General features: G+C 59.2%; 1 protein-coding gene across 1 annotated transcript in view; it reads right to left on the bottom strand.

The window, feature by feature from the left end:
- The window catches only part of NRXN2 (neurexin 2), a 223,678-nt gene that overhangs the window by 44,947 nt on the left and 151,030 nt on the right, over window positions 1–27,701 (bottom strand). Inside the window, exon 18 of the mRNA XM_044448354.1 lies at window positions 23,012–23,193. Coding sequence (XP_044304289.1) covers window positions 23,012–23,193 — 182 coding nt within the window. The remainder of the gene's footprint in view (window positions 1–23,011; window positions 23,194–27,701) is intronic.

Here is a 27,701-nt window from a genome sequence, read left to right as displayed (position 1 = left end):
AAGTGGACTGGTTTGGAAAAGACCCTGCGTTCTCCCGAAAGGGGACGGGGAAGCACAGCGGCAGGACTGCGAGTGCTCTTTAGGAAAACGGACGTCGTGCCATGGAAGGACGACACGACGTTCGGGCCGACTGCGAAGAAGGCGAAACGGCGGTTGTGGCTACGTGGATCCAGTCATCCGTTCGAAGGGCGATGCAGCCGAGAGCGCGGAGGAGAACTGGGGGCTGGAAGGGCCGCGGCGAAGGGACTGGAAAAGATGCCCACGTGTGAGGGCACGTCACCGGAGGCCGAGGGAAGACGGCCCCGCTTCGGCATGCCAGATCGCGACGCGTGGCTGCGAACGCTGGACATGAAAGCGGGCAGGAGGGAGGCCGCTGCAGTAAAAGCACGGTTGGAGGGGAGCTGTGAGAGGGCCTGGATTGACAGGAAGACAAGCAAGGGGCTCCTGGATCAAATCCAGACAGAAGTTGCCTGGGAGCAAAATTCGTGCAGCTGATGCTGTTGCAGTTTGGGCACATCACAAGAAGGCAAAACTCCCTGGAGGAGGACCGTCGTGCCAGGAAAGTCGGAGGCGGGAGAAGAAAGGGAGGCCGGAGGCGCGATGGGGGACTCCGTCGCGGAAGCCGCGGCCTGGGCGGTGTGGAGGGCGAGCACTGCCGGGTCGCCGCGAGGCGGGAGGCGTGGCAGCACGTGGCCACGCAGAGCAGCTTCCGAGTCCACGCTCCTTGGCCAGTTGCTGGGGCACATGGGCAGGAGGGCGGAGCAGCACTTGGGCAGAAGAGACCCGGTTCAGCAGACCTGCAGGAGGTGAGTGGGCAGGACAGAACATGAGGACCCCCCCCCCGGTCCTACCCTCCCTGGAAGACCCGGGGTCATGGGATCCTTCGTTTCATGGTCCTCTGAGGGGCACGGGGGCTCAGTGGGGGTCTTTGGGCAACACGAGGGGCTGTGATCAAGTGCTGGTGCAAAAAGCTTCACCGAGGGATGCTGAAAAGGAGTGTTTGCGGGGGACTGCCGCCCTCCCCCGGGCTGGTCCCATCCTCTCCTGGGCAGCCGTCCAAAGCGGTCCATCTGCCCTGCGGCTCGCGTGCTCCCGGGTCACAGCGATGGAAGGCCGCTGTCCATCCAGGCTGGCAAGTCACTGCAGCTCGGGCGTCTAGAGCACAGACAGTAATTGCCCCGACCTCGGCGGGCCCTGGCTCAAGGGCAGGCCCGCTTGACACCCGGGGCCGCGAAGGGCTGCCCGCGGATTCCACCTCTGTCGCGAAGACGCACGTGCCGGCGCCGAGTCTTCCGAGCGTGTGGCGGATGCTGCTCTGCTGCCCTGCACATGCGTGGACGCGGGGCTGGCGTCAGGGTGGGCGCAGCCGGGCCCTTGTCAAGGCGCACCACCTTTGGCGGGGGGGGGGGCACACAGGGCCCCCTGCCCCTCGTGGGGCCAACACTGCAGGAAGCCCTCGCGTCTCTGCACCCTGCACCGCATCAGCAGAGCATCCACGCCTCTGAAGCGAGGCGAAGGGGGACTCCACGGGGCGTCATGACGGCCACCCATTTGGACGGCTTGGAAGGCGACCGGACACATTCCAGCAGGAAATGCTACTAGTCCTCATGGCCACACGCTGCCTATGGGACCAAAAGCAGGGGGTCTATGTACACCGACTGCTGGGGCACATGGGTGGAGGGTGCTCCCGCACCCATGTCCTGCTTGCGTGTTTCCTGCAGGCACAGGCTGTCCGGCGTGAGTGGAGTGAGGGCCTGGCCAGGCCCGATCTGAGTTGGCACGGCTCTTCTCACGTGCGTTAGGCGGACGGCAGGGCCCAAAACGAGCGACAAGGCCGTTCGGTGCACGGCAGGGCCATTTTTCTGTCTCTCGCCCCCGCACTGGCATGAGAAAGCAGCGGTGCCCATTGGGTCAAGATGGGCCCGCCAAATTATTCCGCAGATTTACGATCACTCGCAGAGGCGGGGAATCATCAAAGGGGAACAAAAGGAGAGAGCGAGAAAGAAGGGGAGCAGATTTATCAGACAGAAAGCAAGCGCAGCCGCCAGGACATCGGGAGTCAGCGCACAAGCCTTAACGGCTGGCTGGCACCATAACTCCCGTGTGCGAGCCAGCCAGCGAGCGTGGATGACTGGCCGCCCAGCCGAGCGCCTCACGGACCGTGCGAGGCCAGAGGAAGAGGGAGAGAGGCAGGAAGGGCACTCGTCAATTCCAAGATGGCCGCCCAGATGCCAAGATGGCGTCTTCTTCCAAGGGCTCCCGCAAAGCACTTCTCTTGCCGCTGGGGACGTGCCTTCGGGCAACGCAACATCCCGGTGGGCCATCCCGGCACGTGCCTTAAGCAGGGAGCTCTGAGCCCGCATCCATTTGGGGCTTTTGCCTCCGCTCCCTCGTCTCTGCAACCTGAGGCGCCTCCAATCGCACGCGGACCAGGCGGCGGGTTTTGTGCAGCAGGCAGAGTCGAGGCCAAGCTCCAACATGGCTGGGAAGCCGTTTGTGAAGCCGAACCACCGTCAGGAAGCAAACTAAGTGCGCCCCCCGGCCCGCGAGCTCGCCTCGAGATGGCTGCCGTCACGCGAGGCCGTGAGGCCACAAAATGGCCCCTCGAGTTGGCTGAGCCTTCCCTCCCGCATGCCAGGAGATCCCCCCCGCTGAAAAGGCCGGCGCTCGCCTTCTTTTTCAATAGAGAGCGGTGCCAGCGTGTCGGCCGGGTCGGGCCCCGCCACGTCGAGGCGGAGAGTAGCAAAATGGCCGCTCTCCCGCTCCCCCAGCTGTTCGGAAAGTCACCCATCGCCCTCGACTGCCCACCCCGTGTCAGAAAACACGTCAGGTCCAATGTTCTCACTCCCTGCGACGCAAACCGGCGCGCCCCCTGTCTGACGCAACACAGCAAAGTCGGTTCCGTCTCCGTGCAGCTTGATGCATTTGCTCCTTCTCGGTGCCCCTCGGGGCGCCATCGGGATCGCCCCCTGCGATGCCAGAGGAGCCCTCTCCCCCCGCGTGGAGGAGCACCGGGCGCCCAGCGCACTCCTCGGCCGGCCAGGGGCCTCTGGAATGGCCGCCGGCGGTTTCCTGAGGGTCGTTCCTGCAGGGGAGGCGCTTTTCTTGAGGCGGATCAAGCCCTCCGCTCCCAAACGCTGCTGGCTGGCCGGCTGGCCGAGCTGCAGCACTCACGACTCATTATCGTCACCCGCGAAGTGGATAGGAGCACTTAAAAATAAATCCATCACGAAGCGCTGGCCCCGTGGCCAGACAGGGGGGCCGCCGTCCTCGAGCGTCCCACCTGCGTCCGCGGCGGAGCTGGAAAACCTGAGCGTGGGATGCCGACAAGACTGCGCTGCATCAGACAAACCACAGTGCCTCGGCGTGCCGGGGAAAGGCACTCTGCGCATGGTCTGAGGCCACCCCATTTATCACCTTCCCAGAACGCACCTGACCCTGACAGCACGACTGAAATTAATCCATCTCCCTTCTACATCTGCAGCGGGAGACAACAAGCTCTCTTTTAAGGCACAGGTGCTTCCATGCTTAGGCGGAAAAATGGCCTAAAACTTCCAATATGCCCTGGATAGGTCTTTCTTCATAGAAATCCACCCAGCAAGGCCGATGGTTAATTTCTAAGAGCAGAACCACTGGTCCGAGGGTTGCATGCCGAGATTTGGGGTGGCCAACATGTGCGGGGATGAAGCCCCAGGGCTTTTGCGTCACCAGAAATCGGCTGCCTTACCCAGATCTCCCCGACCCCTCTAAGCTCCCCTGAAATCCTCCGCCAGAAAGAAATGCCATTTATTTTAGGGGACAGGAAATTCAGAGCTTTTGAAAGCCCCAGGTATATCGCTTCTTGGACTGGAGGCAGCTCAGAGCCATGAGGACTAGCAGCTTTCCTTGTGTAATAACACAACAGCCACGCTGGACCAGTCCAAGGTTCGTTCTGGCCCAGCCATTCTGTGGACACATGGACCAACCAGCTTGCTATGGAAGAGCCACAAGCAGCACCCTCTTGCCCACGTTCCCCAGCAACCGGCACGCACAGACACACTGCCTATAGAGAGCCACTCTTTCCAAGCTCACCGCCTGGCACAACCTGGATCCCATCCCTCCCGGCTAATTCAAAGGCGCAGCCGATGGCTTCACGAGCGAGGCGAATGCGCTCTGCACATGCCCAGGCCTGGCCTTGCCTTTTTGCAGCCTCTCCACGTGCTGCAGGCTAGAGCCCCTGCACTGGAAACACGGCTGAGGAGCAAGCCCGATCGCACCCTGGCTTGGCCCAGCCGTGAAGGCAGCGGCAAATTCCAGAGGCAGCCCGATCGATCGATCGATCGATCGATCGCTCGGTCGCGGCCGGCCCACCTGCAGCCCTGCGCCCCCGCGGGTGAGAGGGGCTTCGGCCGGGCCCGGGGCACAAGTCCCTCTCCGAGCGGCGATGCAGCCGGGGGGCTCGGCACCGCTGCATCAATGGGCGCGGGCAATCCTCGGGGCGCCAGCAGGCGTGAGGGGGAGCCTGTCACCCGGGGCTGATGGATGGCCGTGGCCGCGGCGGCCCACTCGATCTCGCCTGACAGCTTCGCCCGCTGCCCCCCGTTACCTGGCAACGGGCGGGATCCGTCTCCCGGCAGGGCCGCTCCATCCACCTGTCAGCCTGCATCAACACTCCATCGCTCAGCCCGAGGCTGCGCCGGCGATCGTGATCTATGCGCAGGCCGCGCCGGTCTGCGACGATGTGGGGGGCGGGCAGAGGAGCGCCAGCCCCATGCAGGGCTCCCGGGCAGCACTGGCTGCCAGCCGCAGGCACGGCCCCAACCACGGCCTCTCCGGACCGCCACCCTCCCCGCACGCCCACACTCCCTCGGAGGGCCTTCTCCGTGGTGGCCCCAGGTCTGCCTCCTGCTGGGCCCGCCTGGCGCCACCTTGAGCATCCCTGGGGCACCAGGCGGAGACTGTCCCCCACCGCCAGGCGAGCGATGCCTTCAATGGGCCCTTGAGGGCGGCTTAGACGGTTGCCCGGTCTTAATCTGTGCCTAGGTTTGGTTTTAAATGTTGCACGGCGACCTTGTAAGGATGCATTTCATGCCGGTGTGCTTGATGTGGGACCGCCCAGATTGCTCCGGCTTTGGAGTTGGTGAGAAATTAAATACAGAGATACGTAATCGGGCGTTTGCTGCAGCCCACCCTCCTGGGGGGCATGGGAAGGCCTCCCCAAGGGAGAAGGGCATGAAAGCAGCGGATCCTCAGAGCTTAGGCTGAGCCGAGAGAGCTTAGCACTACGAACGATCTGAATCCCCCGGCTCAGTTCTGCCGAGGAAATAATTGAGACGAGGCGAGAGGACTCGGGACGCATGCACGGGATTAGACTCAGAGCTAATATGCACGTGGGGACAGAGGCTGGGGATGCAAGAGGATGCACTGCAGGCCACTCCGGGGGGAACAGGTCGGCGATGCAGCCATTTCCGAAAGGGCAGGCATCGCTTGCTGTCAGACTAAATTTGTCCCTTTCAAGAACGTTGTTTTTTGGGCCGCTGTGCAGGTTCTAGCAGAAATGGGGGGAACCTGCAGTCTGAGACCTACACATCCTCTCCCTGGGGCATGTGCCATTGAACTCAATGGGGCTTCCTTCTGAGCGGACGTGCTGGCCAAGGAAGACTTTGATAGCCGACCATTAAAAAGGGATGAAGAAGACTGCTCCGAGATGGCCGGCGGCCCAAGAATTTCGGCAGGGCGTGGGGATCAGCAAGGAGAACAAGGCGCTAAAGGAGGGAGAAGGAGGGACAGCCTGGCGCCTCGTTTGCATCACCCCCTCCTCGGGAGAAATAAAAGGGAACCAGTTAATTAGAAGCTAATGAGTCTAAATCTGCACATGGGGCAGGCAGCTTATTAGTGGGTCTTTAATTACGGCTTTGCGGGGGGGGGGGGGAGGCCAAAGTGGAGAAGGCCGGCTCCCCCACAGCTCGTCGGCGCCTCCCCCCTCCCTCCACTGGGGAATGAAGGCGGAATGGCTGGTGGGATCCCACTCACTCACCGGGGTCCAGGAAGGATCGGGGTCAGGGTCATTCCACGAAGCGCGTGGGTGGAGATCCAGAGCCGAAGGGAAGGCCATTCCCCACAGCACCTCGTCAAAAGGTGGAATGGACTTCCACGAGGGGGTGTGACGGCCGCCCATCTGGGCAGCTTTGAAAGGGAACTGGGAAATTCCTGGAGCAGGCCATCCACAGCTCCTAGTCCTCATGAATATGTGCTACCTCCAGGATCTGAGGCACCATGCCTGTGCACACAGGTTGCTGGGGAGCATGGGCGGGGGAGTACCCCCTCACTACTCCCATCCTTCAAGGCTTTGTCACTATTTATATCTCCATGAGCTCTATTTGTAAAGAACTCAGAATAGCACCTGAGCATCCCCCTGCCCTGCTCTCAGTCTTTTCCCACCACAACAGCCCTGTGAGGGAGGCTGGGCTGAGCGTCTGTGACTGGCCCAGAGTCATCCGCTTGGCTCCAGGGCTGACCGAGGACTCGAACCCGGATCACCCATCCCAGAACTGCGCTCTTAACCACGACCCCACGATCGCCACGCTTAATCGCTCTTCCATACGGTCCAGGAGCGGCGTCCGTAGACCTGCATCTCTCCCTCTTGCCAGGTCCTCCGCTTTGCTTGCGGTGGGGCAGCCAGTTCTTTCCCAAGGGGGGCGGGAAGGCAGCTCGCGCTCGCTGCCCACGCAGGGTGCACGCTCGCCCCGACCCGGGCAGGCGCGTCCCGCCTTGCTGCCACCACTGAGCTAGAAAATACTTTCGCAGAGGGGCTGAAACCTTCTTCCCGGCGGCGGAGGTGTGGCCTCTCCTTCGGTGCCAAGAGCCCCACCGGCAGACGCGCTCGCTCGTGCGCATGTGCGGTTGGGGGCGTGCGGACAATCCCGCCCCCCGTCCCAGTCCACGTCTAAAAATATACGCCTGGCGGCAGCGAGCAAGTCAACACCGGAGGAGAACCAATTATGTGCCTTGCGCAACCTTTATCTGCCTTTTGGGTGCCCAGGCTCTCAAACGCTGGGAGAGCGACGGGTTCGCCTCTAAAGTGGAACGTAATTACGACTGTCAATGTCATCTTCGTTTCTGCCTGCCCTGGGTAACAATTGAATTACATTTGCCACTTGGCTAAGCAAGGCGGTTTGTCCTTTTGCAGTGCTAATTTGCTTCTGGGAGGGGGCCAGAAAGATGCTCCCCCAGACTAGAGGGAGGTAAGAGACGGTGGAGAGAAGAAAGCGCCTGAATGCTCCTTCCCTCCCTCCCTCCCTCCAGCACGCACGGGCTTGCACCCCGAAGAGGTGGGTGATCCGAAAGGGAAAACCGAAATTAGACGGATAAGCAGGGGAAAAACTGGTGGATGGGTGGATGCGAAGTAGGCAGGCAGGCGGGGAGATTGGAGATAGACAGGATAAAAGATCGATTTAAAGCAGATGGAGGGCAGATAAGTGGGACCTGGGTTGGACGGAGATTAGACAGATAAGGACCGATTAGAAAACTATAGGAAGCCACTGCAGACAGTCAGTAAAGAAATCAGGAGAAAATACGGAGGAAGGGGGATGCGGAGGGGATAGGCGGAAGGCCTGGGAGGCTTCTTCAGCCTGGCCTGCCTCCCCTCTGCCCTGCACCGAGCAGTCATGTGGCGTCTGCAGGGAGTGAGTCCACAGACGTCACCCGCCACCAGCACCCCTGACTGTGTGCGCCAGTTCTGCCTCCACACACCGGCAAGCTGCGCGCACTGGCGTATCTGCACAGGAAGAGGCCCCGGAGCTTTGCTGCGCTCCTCCAACCCGGATCGCAGCTCAGCGCACGTCCAGGCCAGGGCTGAGGCCCGGAGAGCGCAAGGCTGCAGCCGTGCCTTTGCACACCAAAAGGTTTTGCTAACTTTGTCGGGTGTCTTTCACCCTGTTGGCTGCTCACAGGCAGATTCGGGAAAGCACGCAAGACACGTAACAGTCAGAACTTGGCCTGGCACGTGAAAATGCTGCCTCTCTTAGCTCAGTGTTACAGTCCGTGAGCAGAATGCTCAAAACTCGGCTGCTACAAGCGGTGGACGAGGGGAGCCCGAAGTGCGCTTGCCGAGAGATCAGGGAGGTAAAGCTTTGGTATTTTGCAAAATGATGTCTAGAGGAGTGCATTTCCCGAAACTTTTCTTGTTTTTGTACAAATACATTTGCATCCACTTCTGGAAAACTAAAAGATCAGACCGTAGGTGCCAGTGCACTGGAAGATCTTGTGAGTCGCCTACAGAAGCAGTTAGCAAAACAGGCGGCGTATACATATTTAAATAGAATAAATAGAAATCGGAATCTGAGCTGGACTTGTAAAAATCCAAAATCATCGGGAAGCTTTGTGGACTTCTCAGACATCCTGACAACCGAGGAATCCTGTCTTGAGATCAAAACATGGCTGATGGCGACCAGGCCTGTCTTTCTTTACCCAAAACCGCTCAGGAAGCAGCCAAGAAATTCCATTCTTACTTCTGCTACAAAAGGGTGGGGAGCATTTTGCCAAATATTCTCCAGATTCCCCTCCCAGTTGCCTGAAACTGTACTCCCTGTGGAGGGTGCAAATGCCCACCGCCAAGGGGGACATCTATGCTGCACCGTTGCAGAAACCCTTTTCTTAACTTCAGCACCAAGGACAGTTCCCGCAACACAAGGGGCAAGGCCAGCGAATCCAGAGATGCCCACCACCAAGGCCGGCATCCTGGGCCAGCTGCGCTGAAACCATTACACGGCTGCTGCGGTTTATGCGGCACCCCCTCCCCTAAGACTGTCAAGCCCCCCCCCCAACATGTCGGGTGCAGGTTTGCAGCTGGCTCATTAGCAGCGTTGGGAAATTTCTCCCCAGTGCAAAGAACAGCTGGGGAGGAGCAAATTTCTTCAGGGAGGACGGACAGGTCTCCACGCCATTCCAGTATGGGGAACTGCCAGCCCCTGACTTGAGCAGCTGCTGTTTGCATTTGGAAAAAACCGAGGCCCATCAAATGCAAGGACGCATTTTCCAACCGGGTCCTGGCTGGCCTTGATCCTTCCAAAGGGCTGCTACGCATCCAAAAACAGCTGGGGACCCGCACTTCACCCCGATGGAGAGAGGGCTCTCGTGCATCTGTCGACTGCTCCAGGGTGCTTTCACCCCACACCTCAGATTCAGGACACAATTCTGTGCGTGTTTGGGCAGAAAAAGTCCAACAAACTCTGTCCAGATGGGGCCACATAAGGAGTTGTACCAGCTCCTTTTTCCAGTCTGAAGTTTTAATTTTCATTTACTGCCCCACTCCCATACTAGAAACCGTTTACTAGAAACTAAAACCGACATTGATTAAAAATGGACCAAAAGGAACCATATTAAATAAATCTGATCGGAGAGCTAATCTGGGAAGGCCTGTCGGAAGAAATATGTCTTTTAACACCTTCTTGAAGGCTGCAATTTGGAATATCAGGCGTATCTCTCCCGGCAGACCATTCCACAGTTTAGGGGCAACCACTAAGAAAGTCTTCTGGGTAGCTGACATTAATCCACAGAAGCAAATTTCAGAAGCAAATTTAGCAACCTTAAAGACCTTCCTAGGCTTGAGACAGGGAGAGAAATGGCACAGTGTGTCCCCCGCACACACACTCACAACCATACGCAAGCAAAGCACGGGCTGCGCCAATGCACGAGCCAGAAACAAATGCCTCTAATTCCAAAGCTCCTCCTTTGCAGCAGGAGAGCCTGAATTTGGCATCTCCAGTTAAGCCAGGGAGGAATCTTGCCCCAAGCCCCCCAAAGCCACAGAGTGTCAACTTGATGGACCGCGGCTCCGTACCCGCTCAAAGGAAGCTTGCCAAGTCCCTCCCGCCTGCCGCAAGCCGCCATTTCCACCCCGCACGCTCCCTGCACAGCGCCGGAAAGGGATTCTCCAGGAAGGCCGGTTGCCTCCGAGGCGATCCCTCCGTGCTGGGAGGGGGAGGGAAACGGGAGGATGCCGTGGGGCTGGCTGGTCTCACTGGCCCCACCGTACAGGGCAGAGGAAGGAAGGCGCCCTCCCAGGCCCTGAGAAACAAGTGGGAGGAAGGGACCCCCAGGATGGTCCTGGGGACAGTGCAGGCGGAGGGCCCCGGTGGGAGGTTGGGGGACTCTTGCCAGGTGCCTCCAGCCGCGGACACCCCGCGTGAGGCCTCTCTTGGGAGTGACCCGCTTGGCTCTCTCCTGGATCTCCGGATGGCTCTCGGGGCCGTGGACCAGGCCTGGGTGGCGTCCAAGTTGGGGCTGAGGGTGTTTCTCCCACTCCGGCTTGGATGGCCGGCTCCAAAAGGTGGTAGGCGAGGAAGCATCCAGCTTGCCCTTCCCTCTGCTGCAGGAATCCCCCCCAGCACGGCGGAGGGCTTGGCCTCGGAGCATGAACTCCTCAAGAGCACCCCTGAGCTCGTGCAGAGCACCCTTTGCTCGTGGCGAGGAAGGGCCCCGCTGCACCCAAGCCAGGGCCATGCGGGTCGCTCTCCCAGAGGAGGCGTTGCCCCGTCTCTGCTCACGGCCGCGCGGGCTGCTACGCAGGTGCGGAGGGGTCGGGGCCCGGACTCGCTCCGACGGGGTGGGAGGAGCAGCTCGGCAGACGGCTTTCTCCCGTGCTTGGCTGCCAGCCGCCTTGCCTCGCTCCAGGGGCCAAGTGAAGCAGAGATACGGAGCTAAGCTGATTAGGGAGCTCGGCGAGCGAGGACTGGGCACGGCGCGGCTCCCTCTGCCGCTGACTGCTCTGCTGGGCAGAGGAAGCTTTTCTCTGAGAGATTCTGGAGGACGGGGATCCCCAGGCACCCGGCCTTACCGCTCCCTTGGCTGCCTCCTCGCACTCCTCGTCCTGGGATCTGGGAGCGGCCTTTCCTTGCATGGGAATAGGCCTGCCGCCGTGCCCCCCGCCTGCCTTTGCGGCATCGGGGCAGAGTCCCCGATCCCGGCCAAATTCCACTGCCATGAAGGCAATGCAGAGCTGCAGCTGGACGGGAGGCCAGGGTCTGGAAGACACTCTTGGGAGCACATAAATTGTTCTCTCCGACTTGGAGGAACGACCCCGGGGACTGCCATGGCCACCTTCGCCCAGTCTGGAGCCTCCTGGAGGTGTTTTCCCAGACCCCCCGGGGGTCTCTCTGCGGGATTCTGGGAACCGCACTCCAATGCAGCTGGGGGAAGGTAGGGATTCGGTGGCTGGTGGTCTCTGGGAATTGCAGTCCAATAGACATGGCGTAGACGGTGCCAGGTTGCGGGAGGGAAGCGTTTCACCGTAGCTGTTTGGGTCGAGAGACGAGAAAATGCTGCAGCGCATGTGTCTGACGCATTTCTGTCCTTTCGTGCCCTCTGGCCTTCCCTTCCTGGCTCCGGTGGCTGAGAAACAGCCGTGTCTGCAGACTGCCCTCCAGATGCAAATGACTTTTGGCAGACCTGGGGACCAAATGCAGAGACTTGCAGCAGATCCTGGGGGCCAGAGAAATGATGTGCGAGGTCTGGGGGTGGGAATCCCTGCGATTGCCCCCGCTTGGCTCTTTGGACTCCAGCCCACTTTCTCTCTGCCGTAAATCCACCTCGCGCCGAGCGTTCAGGCGAGCATCCAGTGGGAAGCTTGCCCAAGCGAGTCCAAAATGCTCGTGAAGCAGAGTTCTGCCCCCACACATGTGATTTCTGGGCGAAGAATTGCATAATTTGCGTACTTTCTGCAAAAAGGGATTCTGCCTGCGCGCAGGAGACTTTCCAGACTCGATCCCGGCTTGGCTTGCTTTCGGGACAGGGCAAGCCTGAGAGGGGCCAGATCCAATCCATGGAACCTGCAGCCGCCCTCCGAGATCGAGCCGAGGCTTGTGTGGATGCTGGAATTGCTCATCAGCCTCTCTCATTCCTAAAACATAAATCCCTTTCTCAAGAGCCCGTGCTGCACAGCAGAACCGCAGAACTTGGGGCCAAATCCAGCCTCACGTGGGGCCGCTCGGATCCTCTGGGGGTTTCTCTCTGAGCCCAGTCTGTTGCCCCCACCAATTTGTCATTTGCCAGGTTTCGCTTCCCCCCCATCCTAAAAAATGAATGTCCCCACTGCAGCTTTGTAATTGGAAGCTAAAATCGGCTGGCACTCTGGTCCCCTTCGGCCTCTGCCCACCCTCCACTGGAACAAGGCCGGAGAAATTCTCCGACACGGAAGCCGGAATGGGGGTCAAAATAGGCCGTGCCCCCGTGTTGGCACCACGCGGGATGGCGAATCCATGGCCACTCCCTGGAGCTGCACAACCAACCTGCAAGACACCTTCCTTTGCAGCAAAACGAGACGGGAATCTGCCAGAGCCACGGATTAAACCAAATCGCGCGCGCAGGTGCCGGAGGGACGTGGCTGCCCATTGTCTCCCGGAACAAAGAGGGGAACTCTTCCAGCAGGAAGCCTCGCTCAACCCTAACCCGCACCCCTGTTCCAGCAACAAAGAAGAGAATGTCACTCCATCGCCAGTTATTAATTCCTAATGCCATAATTACTTCATTACGTGGCAGTTGCGGGAATGAATAGCTGGAGCTTTGTGCAGGAGAACAATGGAGTGAGTCAAAATTAATTTGCTAAGCGGAGAAATGCCCCCCGTCTCCCCGCCCCGTGGAGGCATCCATTTGCCCTGCTTAAAGAACTCTCCCCCCTTTCCGTGGAAAGATCTGCCCGGACAATCCGGATTAGTGTGTCGCAGAACAGAACTGCACCTGGGTGCTTCAAGGGAAAACCCTGCGGATGAGCAGGATTGGACCCAGGCAAAGGGTACCTCAGTGCCTTCTACATTTCAGACCTCTGCACAAGATTAAAAGTTTTCTTTTAACTCTCAAAGGCCAAATGATGCCATTTTGCTGACTCAGGTTCAAACCCCGCAAGAAATTCTGGGTGGGATGAATTAAGCAGGAGTGGGCGGAAAACCTGTTTTTGGCGCTTCACAGCACAAAACAGCTTTAACTTCCTCCGAGGCAAAATGTCTTCATTAGATTTCCACTCTGCCCTTCCTCCTGCTGTAAGGGCTGCCTCCTCGTCATTTTGTCCTCACAACAGCCCTGCGAGGTGGGCTCGGCTCAGCTCTGTGCTTCCGTGTTGTATTGGTACTGAATCGGCACCGGGGCTATCTGGCCCCACCGATCAAGTGCCGATCTCCCCACAGGGCTTGCGCTTTAGCACCAATACTTCAGAAGCAAGCCCTGCCTTAAAACATCAGCGAAAAGCATCAGAAACTCCGTTACAAATCAACTCCCATAGAACCCAGTACTGCCAACACAGACTGGCAGCAGCAGCTCTCTCAAAGGGTTCCCAGCCCTACCTGGAAACAGAATTGTGCGATCATTTTATGCTCGCTTGCAAAATGTGCTCAGAGCTTGCGACTGCCCAAGCGCTTGCATTCATCCCGTCCTGAATCCCCAGGACAATTCACATGCATTTCCTAATGGTGGCACATGGTTCCTGGAGGAGTGACTGGTCGCCCAGGGGCTCCGAACGCTGCGCACAGGGCTGTGGTGAAGAGAATTTTATCTTGTTATTGATTGTTGTATCTCTTAGGTATTTATCATCTTGTGAGCCATCCAGAGACGACTGGTATTGGACCGGATGAAAATATCCTAATGAATAAATAAAATGCGGAGAGGAGGACTGCTCCTGCCACCGAGGGCCTGCTCGGAGTTGGGTGCATGGGGCAGGGGCAGGAAAGGAGTTGGTGTGGCGACGAAGGGGCTGGGCCCCCACATCGCCGGGGGGCGCCGAATCGGACCCAACCAGCCCCTGCAGGGCGGGCGATGAGTCCAGATGCCATGGGGCAGGAGGCGCCATGAATCTCCCGTCAGGGCTGGCCGCCTGTCGGCCGGAGTGATAAACGGCTCACTGCTGGCTGCAGGGGGGGCTGCGGGCGCCACTGGCTCCAGCCACGTGCCCCCCGTTCGGTGACCCCCATCCGTCTCCCTGGCATGCAAGGGCAGGCACGGCGGCCCTCGACACGGCTGGGCTGCCCTGGCTGGAAGCGGCACGGAGGAGGCTGGGGGGGCGGGGGAGACAACGAAGGGGTGGCCCCCGAGGCCGGGTGGCCCCTTTCAAGAGGGGGTGTGGGGGAAGAGAAAGGAGGGCACCAACTGCTGGGGATGATGGGAAGGGGGTAGAGGGAACACAGGAGCTCGGTGGGCCAGTGCCGTGACTTGCTCTCCGGAGGCTTCCTGCATTCCTGGAGCTTCCAGAGTCCCTCGTCCGATGCTCCCCCTCCTGTCAGGTGAGTTAATTATGCTGCACGCGAAACGAAGGCGGGCCCTCTGTTGCAGAACTAAGCCGGCACATGTAAACCTGCTCTTCCTCGCTGTCTAATTGGCACAACAGCCCTGTGAGGCGGGTTAAACGGAGGGTTGCTGACTGGCCCAATTACCCAGTGCACCCCATGGCTTTCCCAACTCCCAGCTCAGTGCTCTAACCACTATACACACACTGGCTCTCTCCCAGTCGGCTCCATGGCTGAGTGGGGACGAGAACCCAAACTGTCCGTGCCCCAGTCCTGGCCCTACACCCTTAACCACGGCACCACGGCGGCAGATGGACGAGGGTGTGTGGCTACAGGAAAGAGGGGCTTTTCGGTGCTGGTTGCACGTGAGGAATGTTTTTTTCAGCACCACGGGGACTTTCCCCCCACCAGGCATTTTACAAGCTGCTGTGTCCATTTTAGCACTTCCAGCACGCTCCTAAGTTAGCTTCATGGACTTGAATCGGTTCCTCTTTGGCGTTTTATTCCGTGCCGCTTTTACTCTTTGTGGGAATATCTGCATTCTGCATTTGCATCTTACTATATGCTGGGGGATTCAAAAGGACAGCAAAAAAAACGAAAAAGCAAGACCATGGGGCGTTTGCACTCTGCACGTGCTTGTCTTGGGGAAGGCAAGCTTTTTCAGGTGGGATGGGTTTTTTTTCAGGGCAGGGGGCACGTTGTGCGGGGAGCCATGGGTTTATTTCCATGCCCTCACGGGAATTCCAGTTTTCTTATTCCCGCCCCCACCGCCCAGGCTCCCAGGCCGACAACTCCGTTCCACGAACAGCATCAAAACCCGGCGCCCAGATTAGATGTAGGCAGGAATTAAGCCGCGGTGAAGCCCCGGGGCTGGGGGTGCGGGCAGCGGCACCATTCCAGCAGAGCCGGACTCCGGGCGGCTGCGCTTGGGCTGATAAGCAGGCCCGCTGGCGGCTGGGCCCCCCGCAGCGCCGGCGAAACAAGATGACACGTCTAATAACAGTGATCAGAGGCGCTGGCGGGCCGGTTGCCGACCCGTGCCCAGCTGGGAGCCGGCCCCCCGCGGGGCTCCTCGCCGGGCAGCCGTATGTCAGCCGGGCAGCAGGGTGCGCGTGCGTGAGCGCGGCTTCGGCGGGCAGGCAGGCATCGCCCGGCCCTTTTCTCCCCCTCCGTGCATGGCAGCGGGTGCAAGATGCCGGGGTGCTGGGCCTGGGAGGCCCTGGAGGAGCTGGGGTCTAGCTGTGGGGCACATGGGCTTCGGGGAAGGCCTGGCGGCTCAGTGGGGCAAAGCTCAGCTTTTGCCGCCTTTGTGGGGAGAAGACCCGCGTTTGGTCTCGGCATTGCAAGAAAGGGTTAGGAACACACACCGAAACCCCGGAGAGCTGCTGCTGCCGGCCTGTGTTGGCTCCACTGGGATGGGTGGGCCCAGGGCTGGCTCAGGAGAAGGAGGCAGGTGCTGCCGCCGCCAGGTGGGTCAGGGAAGAGGCCCGGCCCCATTCCCAGCAGCCTCTCCAGTATTCCTGGAAAAACTCCGGCTTAGAGAGCTGCGGCTGCCGGGCTGTGCGAACACTCTGGGGCTACCTGGACCAGCGGCCTGACTCTGCAAGGCAGCGTCTGAGACTCCCAGGCCACTGCGAAGCGCACACACGTTCCACGTCCAGGCCTGGGAGAGGTTAGACCGACGGGCCCAGTGCAGGGCTCCTCCAGGAATCCTGTCCTGCAAAGAGCCAGTCTGTGGCCTCCCACCTCAGGACTGGGAGGATTGGGCCTCTGGCTGGCATCAGGGAAGCCCCGGAAAGGGCTGGTGGCGGCCAAGAGGTCCTCTATGCAGGGATGGCCGGGGTTCAGTCCCTGCCACATGAAAATGCCCCTGACTGGGATCCTGGAAAGATGCTACCAGTCAGTGCAGGGACACTAAACTAGCTGGGCCAGCAACCAGACCTGGTATAAGGCCTCCGATGCTCCTATTTCAATCAGAAGAGTGAGGACTAGGCTCTTGCTTGGACACAGGCACCTCCGGAACCTTGGCCAGCTGCAGACTCACTTTCCTGCAGCTGGGACTCTCTAATGTGCTCGGGGATGATGGGAACTGCAGCCTCACACATCTGAAGTGAGCCCTATGGGGAAGGCGGGTGGAGCAAACACAGGCTTCCTGCGCTGGCTGCCGAGCATCCAGAGCCCCCATCCAATGCACCTCCCCCATCAGGTGAGCTAATTATGCCGCCCAAGACAAAGGCGATCATGATGCTCTTTGTGAGCAGGACAAAGCCCCGCGCAGGCACACACACAGCGGCCCAGGAGCCAGACGGCCGGGGAGGCGGAGAAGAAGCCGGCGTGGCAGCTGGAGGAAGAGCCCACGGACTCGGACACGCATGCGCACAGGCACCCCAGCCGGCACCCCCTGCCAATCCGCCGCATGCGCGGCCTCCCCCCCCCCCCCAGCCGCACAGGGGTACGCCAGCAGCCGCTTTTGTGCAAGTGTCGCTCTGGACGCGCGGCTCCGGCTCCAGCGGGAAAGGCTTTGTCTGCTGTGGCGGCCGGAGCAGCCTGGAGAGAACCGGCGGCGGGGGAGCCTTTCTCCCTCGCCTGCCCACAAGATGACGTGGCACTCACTCCGAGCCGCGGGGAAGCCGCCTCGCTCGGGGCCAAGCCACCGGAAGAAGCCCACCAGCTGGTGCTCGTGGCCCCCCGGGATCCGCGGGCAGAACCCCGCCATCTGCCCACCGCCGTGGGATGCCTGAGGAAAGATTCGAGCGCGACCCCCTGGGATCCCCTCCTGCCCGCGGACTGCGGCCTTCCCCGGCCCCCTTCCAGCCGGCTGCTCCAAGACCCATTCGCTTTAAGAACTGCCGCCCAGCTCTGCCTCCTTCCTCCCTTTGCCCTCCCCATTCCCTTTTTTAAAGATCGCACGCCTTCAGGCAGAGGTTGCCCAGCCTTTATCAAGCATATGTGAGCTGCTTTGCTCTGGGAGTGCTTTGGTCTGGCAAGCGGGGAAAAATGTTTTACACGATGCACAAAGAGAACGCCGGGCCTGCCGTCGCCGCACTGCCAGCCCACAGTTCAACGACGACTCTCGCCACCACGACGGCGCCGAGTGAGCAGGATCGCCCCTGCATGTAGGTCCCTCCAGTCCCCATGCAAATGAGATGCCCCTTGCTTTGCTCCTTTTTGGACAGGCGATGGACGCCCCCCCCCCACAAAAACCAGGGAATCTCTCTCCAAAGGTGCAGCAGCAGGTCAAAGAGATTGAGGCTAAAATTGGGGGGGATTTTTGCCCCACTGCTTTCGCCACCTGCCCTGACTACCCCTCGCAAGCGGCCCCGGGGGCTCCTCCAAGTGAAATCCCCCCCTTGCGCTGGGCAATGCATGGATCGGCCCCACACCACGACAACTGGCCCGCACCGCTTCTGGGGCTCTGCGGCAAGAGCAGCCACCGCAGAGCCCACTAAAAGGGGGACTGGCAGCCTGGGGTTCCCAGGCACCGAAGCCTCTCCCGTGCCCCATCTGCTCCACCTTCACAAAGGACGCCCCCCCCGGCCCTTCCCCGCCTCTCGCCGGAAAAAAAGGATGCGCGCTCCACCCCCTATCCACCCCCTATCCGCGGCTCTCCTCTCCTTGCGTATTCGCAGACAAGGACCTGTTTCCTGGCTCCCTGGAGAAGACGGGTGGGCCCAGGAAGAAGCAGAGGCGCGGTGGGGTGGGGGGAGACGCCACCATGCCCGCACCAGTGGGCTGCACTGTCGCCCCTCATTAGCCGTGTGGGGCGGTGACGAGGACGGGGATGCGAGGCGAGCGTGCCCGAGCCGAGCACAGGTTGCCCCAGGGGCCGCCTTGACACGTCGGGTGCTCCCCGCGCCGGCTTGCCTGCTTTCCTGCCACACAGCATTAGCGGAGGCGCCTCGCCGTGGCGCGTGCCACGGGGCAGCCGGGGAGACGGGGGGCCTCGCTGCAGCGAGAGCGGCTCGCCCGCCCCGCCGCCTCCTGGAGGAACCTGCCTTTACGCGAGCCGGACCTTCCCTCCCCAGGGCCAGGCTGGCCCGCACTGACCGGCAGCAGCGCTGCGACCGGTCAGGCGAGGGCGTTCCCGGCCCTCCTCGGGGCGTGACCCTGGGACTTCTGCCCCCAGGGCGAGGTTCCCCCTCCAGCACGGCCCCTTGGCCAGAAAAGACGGGACTTCTCAAGCTCCGGAGTCCCAAAGACCGGAGCGTATTTCTAACCCGCCGGGGCCAAGCGACAAGGGGTACCTGGTCCTTTCTTGGTGGGGCCTTCAGGAATAACAACCCTCGTGCGACTCTCCCCACAGAGACCCCGAGCACAAACCCTAGCCCCCACCCCACACGTCTTCCCTTTCCTTTCATTCCCTCTCCGGAAGTCCACGGAGGCCTAAAACCGTTGGGCAGCTCAAGCAGAGCCCTCCCCTCTCCCAGAAGCCGAATCGGGAGTCTTCGTTTGCATCGGGGAGGTTCTGATCCCCTGAGTTTTGTGGGGATCACCACTGGGGCGCTGAGATTTTGGGGTTCACAGAGGAGGGTGCCTGGAGGGCATGGGGGCCACGGGGTGGGTTGCCCGGGGGTGGGGGGCAGGGGGAGCAGCCACGGCGCAGGCCAGCAGGCGCCGAGGTCGCAAATACGGTCCTGGGGGCAAAATCTAGGAAGGACTCTCGAGTCCGGGGCCATGGATGAGCTTTGTTCACGCGGGCCCAGAGATCTGCACGCGAACCGGGAGAGACGGAGCTGGTGAAAGGGACGCGGGAAGCGAAAGTCAGGCGGATCACCGCCTCCCTGGACTCGCGGGAGTGATGCAAACCGGCGAGAACAGACGCTCATCTTGCTCGCGGGTTGCCGGTCGGGAATGCGGGCCAAGAGTGTGCCAGCCTCGTTTACAGGCGGCGCCTGCGAAGCCCTTCGAGGCAAGAGGCCTCCTTGGGAAGACGGCAGCCTCGGCCAGGAAGGCGGAGGGGTCTCAGGGAGCTGGCACCGAAGGCTCTCCAGAGTGCAGCCCTGGGGTTTGTCGGGAGGCGGCCAGGCAGGGAAGTGTAGTGGTTAGAGTGTTCGGCTGGGACCAGGGAGAGCCATGCCGATCTCCTCCCTTGGGTAGGAGGCTCACCGGGTGACTCTGGGGTGCCGCTGGCTCTTGGGCCAGCCTACCTCACAGGGTTGTTGTGAGGGTTTCAGAGAGGAAGAGGAGGACACAGAGGCCGTCTTGGGCTCCTTGCAAGCGGGGGGGGGGGAACGGTGGGCTGCAGCACGGCATGAGGGCGAAGGAAGGGCAGGCAGCTTGTGCCTGGGGCCAGGGGAGCTTCGCCCCCTCCGGCCCGCCCAGCTCGTCCTCTCCCGCGTCCGTGGCCCCTGCGGGATTCCTGTCAGGCGGAAGCCACCGCGAGGCACGCTGGGAGGCAGGGGTCCAGGCGCCCCCAGCCCCCTCCGCCAGCGCCTCAGGGCTTGTGCGGGCCTAGCAGGGCCTCCGTCTGAAGTTGTGGCCTCGGGAGGGGGCTGCGCAGGTCTTCGGGGGGCCCAGCCGGAGCATCTCACGCACGGAGGGAGGGAGGGAGGGAGGGAGGACTCAGCCTCGCACGCCCCACGCCTTGCTTTGGAGTATTTCATTAAGTAACGAGCTGGCCCCCCTCCCTCTCCCCCCTCTGCCCCCCCAATATCATGCACAACCATTAGTGCATAAATATTAATAGGAACGACTCGGAGATGGACGGGGCGCCCGCGGCCTGTTTCAAGATGCCGCGTTCACACTAGGCGAGGAATTAATCAGCTCGGCCCACTTGGAAACCGAGCGGGGCAGAGGGAGGGGGGGCAGGGCCTGGCCCCGTCGCCCGGGGGCAGGCGTGGGACGCGCCAGGCAGGAAAGCAGCCCCTCGCCTCGGCGGAGCAGGGGGAGAACGACGCAGCGCGCCAACGGATTTGCCCAGGATCTTCGCCGTCCCATTTTTAGCCATATTTTTACACTGGGCTTTATGGTGCGTCGCTGTATTTTATGGGTATCGCTGCTGGAGAGATTTGGCGGCCGTTGCTGGGGACCGCGGGGCCGCCGGCTTTGTGGGGGTCATTTTATTCTGACATGTCGTGTGGTTTTATATGTTAATGATTGTTCTTATATATTTTGATGCTGCAAACTGCGTAGGGTGCCCTTTTTGGCTGACGGACGGGAGACACGTGTTCAAACGCATAAACACAGGTGCAGCGAGTCAGTCTTGGTTCCCACTTGGGCCACAACATTATTCTCCTCTGCAATACGTCTAAACTTTGATGAAATAAACGCTTTTCAATAATGATTTGTTCCGGAAACAAACTCATATCAGGGTGAGGGAATTCATGCACAGCTGAAGCCCATCATGGGGACCCCCTGCCTCGTTTGCCGCAATGAGGTCAGAGATGTAGATTAACCATGTGCCACCAGAAGCCAAGAGGGCCTCTGAGCATGCACAGAGTGCTGAGGCCCATTTCTTTGACCATCCACATGCTCAGCTTCAGGATGAGATGTGTGAGGACGTCAGGCCTGGGCACGCCCTGAGCAGAAGTGCAGCGTGTGCTCCCATCTCCGAGATCTGAGCGAGTTTCGACTCCAGAAGCACATACTAAAAAACACATACTAAAAACTGGGCTGTCCCCTCATCTGCCAGACCCCTTTGAGGGAAGAGCAGGCATTTAGCCACAAGCAGACGCAGAGCATAAGGGGAAGCGGTGACTGGGTATTAAGGACTACAAAACCCAGCAACGCTTGCCCACCTGCTACAGTCATGGTCATGCCAGGCTCTTCCTCACACCCTTCCAAGGGAACGCAGGCGCCTGCCAGGAAGGACGGGGCCTCTTTGGTAGTGGCACCCGCGTTCAGAAAAAAGTCTCCCTCTGCTTCTAGGGATTTGACATGTGATAAGTCTCCTGGAATTTTCTGCACTGACTGTTTTAAACGGTTATATTTTTGTACACTGGTTTGATATGACGTAATCAGACAGCATTTTAGGGTTTTAATCCTTGTAAACTGCCCAGGTTCCTTCGGCTGTTGGGCGGCATAGAAACTTAATAAATGAAAGCAGGATGAAAGGAAAGGTGAATGCCACAAATCCTTCCCAGAAAGTCTGCTTCCAACCCGTGCCAACAACCCAGAACTCCAACCATCTTGCCCTCCTTCATGGATATATTTTTAGATATATTAGCAGCACGAAAAAGAGAGAAAGAAGAGAGGAAGGGAAATCTGGGTGGGATATCAAGAGGAGACAACATCACTGGCATACACCTGCCCACAGGTAAAATTCCGTCAGTGGGGCGGACTGCAATGCACATTTTCTGAGAACCGTTTGTGGATCATCATGTGCTGAACACCACGCGCCTTTTTGTGCACGGCTGAAGGGGAATCCGATCCCAGACCGAAACGAAGACGCCCCCTGCCGGCAGGTCATTTGAACCTGTCCCTTTCGCAGCCCCCAGAGCCACTGCGAAGACGAGCATCTTTCCTGGAAACCGTCTGCAATTCCTTGTGTTCGGGTTTGCATTCGGAAGTGTGGGATCATGAAAAAGCACCTTCTGTGCTCGCGATCACCCTTTACCCAACGGGCATCAAGGGGGCTTTAAAAGTGCCCACTGAGAGGAAGAAAATGTGCGCTCTTTTCTGTTTGGGGGTCGGAGGAGAAGATCTGGGTTGTTCTTCTGTCCCTACCTGCTCATTCCAAACCTGGCAGTGGAGAATTTTGGGGAATGGGCGAGCCGGATGTTCAAACTGCCTTGGGGTTCGCGTCACCTGTGACAAGGTGCACATGACTTTTGACGGGGCAATAGTCCTGGCACCTTCCAGGTGCGCTTAAAGAGGGCTGCGGCTTGGAGGAGGAGCCCCTGGGCATGGCTAGAAAACCCATCTGAAACTGGGGAGCCACCGCTGCTGAAAATCAGTGTTGGCAACACTGGGCTGGATGGGATGCCTGGAACGGCATCCAGGTTTGGAATCCGGCTCGCTGCAGAGCCAGTCAGGGATGACAGCCGCAGTGGGGAAACATCTGGGGGGCGCTGGAAGGCCGGTCGGAGGGTTGGGCTCGGGCTCAGGAAGTCTGGCCTCTTATCTCCACTTAACTGGGGAACTGGGCCAGTCACAGGGATCATGTGGTGGGGGGGGGGGGAAGAAAACTGTCTTGGGTCCCTTGCAGGAGGAAAACAGGCAGAACACACATTTAATCCTAAATGCATGTATCATAAACCAATAAATGGGGCTCCAGCCAGCAAAGATCTGTGGCGAACTTCGTATTCACTGGGAGATCCCTTCCGTTGGAAAGCTGCGCACGCCTGGTTTCCTCTCCCTGCGCCTCTTTGCCCACACCAGGTCCTGAAATGGGTGGACATTTGCCTCCCCCCCACCAGGAATGGGGGGGTTTAGGCCAGGTTTGCAAGTCCCTCTTAGTCTGGATGCCATTCAGACCCCGGGTGCAAACCTGCCGTTCTTCCGTTCTGCTTTCCACTCCGGAGGTGCCCCTTCCCCGGCCGCCTTCCAGGGGTGCGCGTGGCCAGAGGCCAGGAGGGGGTCCTCAGGCAGCAGCCTAGGCAGACTTCTGACCGTTCGGGATGTGGAAAAACACTGCGCGGAACCCACGGCTTCGCCCGACCGTTGGGGGTGCGGGCATGGCCACAGGCCCTGTCAGGCCCCCGGGGGAACACTCTAGGGCCGGATCCGCCCCCCCGGCCCGGAGCCCCGATCGAGGCCTTCCGTTGCCCCCCCACCCCAGCCCGCCCCCCCGCTCAGCGCCCCCCACGCCGCCCCGCCCTTACTATGTGTAGCTGGAGGTAGTCGCCCAGCCCCGAGGCGCTGTCCACCCGCACCAGGATGGCGCTCTTCTGGTGCGTGCTGAAGCCCACGGCCAGGCGGTCGGCCCGCGTGCTCGGGCGGTCATTCGGGGGCCACGTGTACGTGATCAGCGCCCCGCCCTTGCCGAAAATGTACGTGGTGCCAGCTGCGGGGGGAGAGAGAGAGAGAGAGAGAGAGAGAAGGCACGGTCAGGAAGACGCGGTACACGCAGCCCCACAGCAGCGTGGCGAAGCTGCCGGCCGAGTGCTTCCCTGGCGCTCCAACGGGAAGGAAGGTCCCCGGCCCCTAGGAACAAACAAAGGTGTTTCTGGAGGCTTCTGCACGCGCTCGGGTTCCTCTTCTCTGCGGGAGCTGCCAGTCGGCCGCAAACCGATCGGTCTATTCGGTAAGGGGAACCTGGGCTGGCATTGGTGCCTGGCCTTCTGCCAGAACTCAGTTTTGCTCAGTGGTAAATGCTCAGTTCCCGGGCAAAGCCAATGCACTGGAGCAGAGAGACCTGACTGGAAGGCTTTGCGCCATCGCTAAATTCGACTTGATTTTCGGCAGCAGCGACTTCAGGACGGATTGGAGAGCAAGTCGAGGGAAGCGAACGGGGCTTCCAGATGGAAAACTGCGGGGGAGAAGGGAGGCCTCGCCATCAGCCGCAGCGCTGCCATGTGGAAGGCGTCGGGAAACTGCCACGTTCGGTTTTCTTAATGCGCTCGGCGTGGCAAGACACATCGGAAGACAGTCCGACCGTGCCGCTGTCCAGCCCCTGGCAGGAGAGGAAGCCGATTAGGCGAACGGCTTGTGAGGACACGCTGGCAGGAGAGATGCAGGCGAAAATGCCCGTCTTCGGAGGAGCATGCAAAGAAATGCTCATGAATTTTCATGAGAACAGTAAAAAAAGCCTCAGTATTTTGGGGGATGACCCAACTTTTAGACTGGAGAAAGTTCCGGAAAAGCGGAGTTTAGAACTGGGAAAACGGGAGGCCGGGCACAAGCGGAATGGGCTGGCTTGCCCATCCCCAGCTCCGGATAAACTCTGCCGAGGCTGCAACTGGGAGGTGGAGATGGGGTCGTCAGGACTGGACTATACCACTCTAAGATATGGGTGCAGGATACCAGTTCCGAATACGACTTCCATGTCAAAAACAATAACAGTGACGTTATCTTGTCATTATTACAAGGGGTCTTCAAAAAGCTTCCACATTTGTATATTTCGTAAATTTATTTTATAGATTTGTTTTTGCTGATGGCATTAAAAAGTCGGTACGACACTGGGAAAAACGCATCGCAACGGGAGGTGACTGTGTAGAAAAGTGATGTAATTTGGTTTTGAAATTCTTAATAAAGAAGAGTTTTTAAAAGTGCAGGCACTTTTTGAAGAACCCCCTCGTACACTGCATTCCTGTCTCGCTTTATACCTTGCAAAGAACCCCTGTAGCTTGATAGGTTTTCCACCTCTCCATTTTACCCTCGCAGCAACAACCACCCTGCGAGGGCTGTCAGGCTCTAACCATTAGAACACGCTGCCTCTCAGATTGGATGAGGGCTAATACACCCAGGTGGAGAGGCCGTCACCGGTGGGCTCTTCTGACCTGCTGGGGGTGCGCACACTAATCTGGACAGGGGGCAGGTTTGAGGCGTGGGGTTCTCCAGGAAGCCTCTCTGCCCCTCAGGCTCAGGCTGGCAGTCCAGCTGGGCACCTATCCTGACTCAGCAGTCCATGCACAGGTCGCCTCCAGGGCAGCTCACTGTGAAGCCCCCCAGACACATGGAACATACTGAGGACACATGGGAACTGTTTGCACACCATGCACCCGTTTAACTCCCTTCCTCTCTGCAAACGACTTCCAGCATCAAGTGCTACGGAATTGTAATAAAGGAAAAACTGTGAAGCCCTGGCCACTTCCAGGCACAACCTAACACAACTCAACAATTCCTCCTGTTCTGAAAGCTACAAGTGGAACCCTAACTGACTTTCCAAAATATTGCACTTTTCCTGTGGGCACGACCTGGCCCTGTTCTGGCCACCCTGAATAGTTTCTGTAGGTGGGAAAGCATCATCTCCATTTGGCCATTTTAAAATCATTTCCCTCCTGTTTCATCGTTAAAAGATTCAATTATTTAATCTGTGCTTTTTTAAAAAAAAACAACAAACTTGTGATGCATTTATGTTTGATGTCTTTTAACGGAGGAGAAATTTATTAAAATAGCAGTGACCAGAAAATAAAATCTGGCAGTGACCAGCAGGTGTATTAAAAAATCGTATTAGAGCTCTTTTGTTTAAGCACAATTATGTGCATAAGTTAATTTTACACACACACACACACACACACACACACACAGAGTCAAAGAAAGCATTTTATCGCTAATTAAAAATCGATAAAAATAAATGAAGTGATAAAATGGTGGGAACTGATAAGGTGAAGGTATGCCAAAGTGATAGATTTATCCACCCGAAACTTCACTATGCGCATCTAATGACGATTCTCAGAAAAGAAGGAAGCATTAAGCGCAACTTCGCCCAATGGGACCGCGCTGTCAGCCCATTCTTGGTGCGCTCAAAATGTTTGGTTTCTCTATGAGATGCTGAGCATCAGAAATCCACTGGGGCAGCCCACCGTTTTTATCTGGTCCAGGATTCTGCCCACAGGAAACCCACAAGCCGGATGCGAGAGCAGCGGCAACCCCTGTCCGTGCTCCCGGCACGTGATGCGCAGAGACACACTGCCTCTGAGCCTGGACAAAGCACGTGGTCATGAGGACTAGTAGCTTTGGCCAGCCTTCCCCTCCAGGCATGCGCCCACTCCCTCTTTGAAGCCGCCCAAACGCCTGGCTGTCACGGCATCCTGTGGAAGCGAATCCCACAATTTATGCACGATTTATGCAGGATGTGAAGACGGCTTCCCTTTGATCTTCCCTGGATCTTCCCACAGCAGCCTTGTGGGATGAACCTTTGGGGTTCTCATGGGGGGGGAACTCCCTCCCTTTCAGACGGGATCTTGAGCCCCTTTCTCATGCCTCCGTCCACCTGCCTTTTCCCTTAAGCCAAACGGCACCAGCCATCGCGAGCTTCCCGGGAAGCTGCTCCACCCCCGGATCCTTCCAGGGGTCCTTTCCTGCCCACTCCCCAACTCGGCAATCGGCTTTCCGAAGCCCGGAGCGCAGAACTGGACGCAGCTGCCCGAGTCCAGGATGAAAGGGGGAAGGCGCGGGAGCCGACGTGGGAGGGGGCACCGCCGGAGCGCTGAGCGACACGTGCGTGGCAAAGCCCAAGGGGACTCCGGGGGCAGGAGGTGCTCCCGGCGGGTGGAGTGGGGAGCAGGGCCCTGTTCCTGGTGCACTGGGATTTTGATCGTGGGACGCTCCGGAGGGCACAGGGCGCTTCCACGCAGGAGATGTTTTGCTCCCTGAGGCGTGAACTGCTTTCTTTTGCTGCCTTCCCCACAGTGTGCGCCTTGGCCCTTTGCTTCGCGAAGCATCTGCCAGTCTGTGGAGACAAAGTCTTCTTCTGCTGCGCACCTGGCCCTGCCGCGCACCTGGACGGGGCCGGAGCCCGGGCAAAATGCGAACCCACAGAGCAACCTGCCCAGGAGGACGCCTCTTCCTCCGTGCCGTTGTGCACATCCGCGGATGGCTCCTGGGCCACAAGCGGCTCTCTGTTCGCGTCGCCGGGGCAGCTTTGCCCACCAGTGCTGTCGGCGGCAGAGCCCAACGCTCTCCCCGGAAAGCCCGGACGTGGGTCGGGGCCGGGGGGTGAAACGCGCCGCCTCCGAGCCCACGTGTTCCCGGGGCTGCGGGCGGAATCGGGGCTCTCGGAGCGCCTCCTTCACCAAGCGGATCCACACTGCCAGCTCAGCAACGGGGCCTTTTCTGTAGTGGCCCGAAATCTGCAGAACTCCCTCCCAGAGGATCAGCCCGTCCCTCCTGACCTTCCAAAAGCCTCTCCAGGTCAGCTGTTCCAACCGATTTTTAACTGCCACACTTTCCTTTCACACGAGATTCCTGAATTTTACCTTTCTGTCCTTCAACTGGTTTTGGAATTGCTCTGGTTTCTCTTTCTTTTTCTCGCTGGGTTCTGAGTAAAAATGAGGCTTGCATTCTGTTTGTTTGTTTTCCAACACTGTATCCTCTGAATAGTGAGTTTTATGGTATAATCTGTATCCAAGCCACCATGCGGAGACCATACACAGAAAGCAACCTCTGAGCAAGTGCAGAGAGCACCTGCTTGCTCTCCACACCCCCGAGATCAGAGACCCAGGCCTCCACGCTCAGTCACCTCCCTATTTCGAGGAATTAACCATCAACACCTTGGCATACTCCCTCTCTCATTCCTTCCCCCACTCTTCCACAGACTGTAAGCCCTGTGGGGCAGAGACCACTCCTGAGGAGGACACGCTTCCATACCTGGGGGAATACGAACAGACAAAGCCCTTTTTATACCATCTTTTATACCATCCAAAGCCCCCTCATCCCTAAATTAAGCTTCCACTCATTGAGAGAGTTGGCAGGAAAGTGGCGCATTTGTGCACAAGCTCCAGTTCCGGTGCTGAACGGAAACGCTGGGCTGGGCACATGCTCAGAGGCACTCTCGTTCTGTGATTCCGTGCCTGCTTTCCTCGGCTGGCACGTGGTTCGGGGCTGCCCCGAAAAGCAGAGGCTGCACGA

Source organism: Varanus komodoensis, unplaced genomic scaffold (genome assembly GCF_004798865.1).
Source record: "Varanus komodoensis strain SLA01 unplaced genomic scaffold, ASM479886v1 scaffold55, whole genome shotgun sequence".
NCBI classification, from domain to species: domain Eukaryota; kingdom Metazoa; phylum Chordata; class Lepidosauria; order Squamata; family Varanidae; genus Varanus; species Varanus komodoensis.
This window is presented reverse-complemented; position numbering and strand designations above follow the sequence as displayed.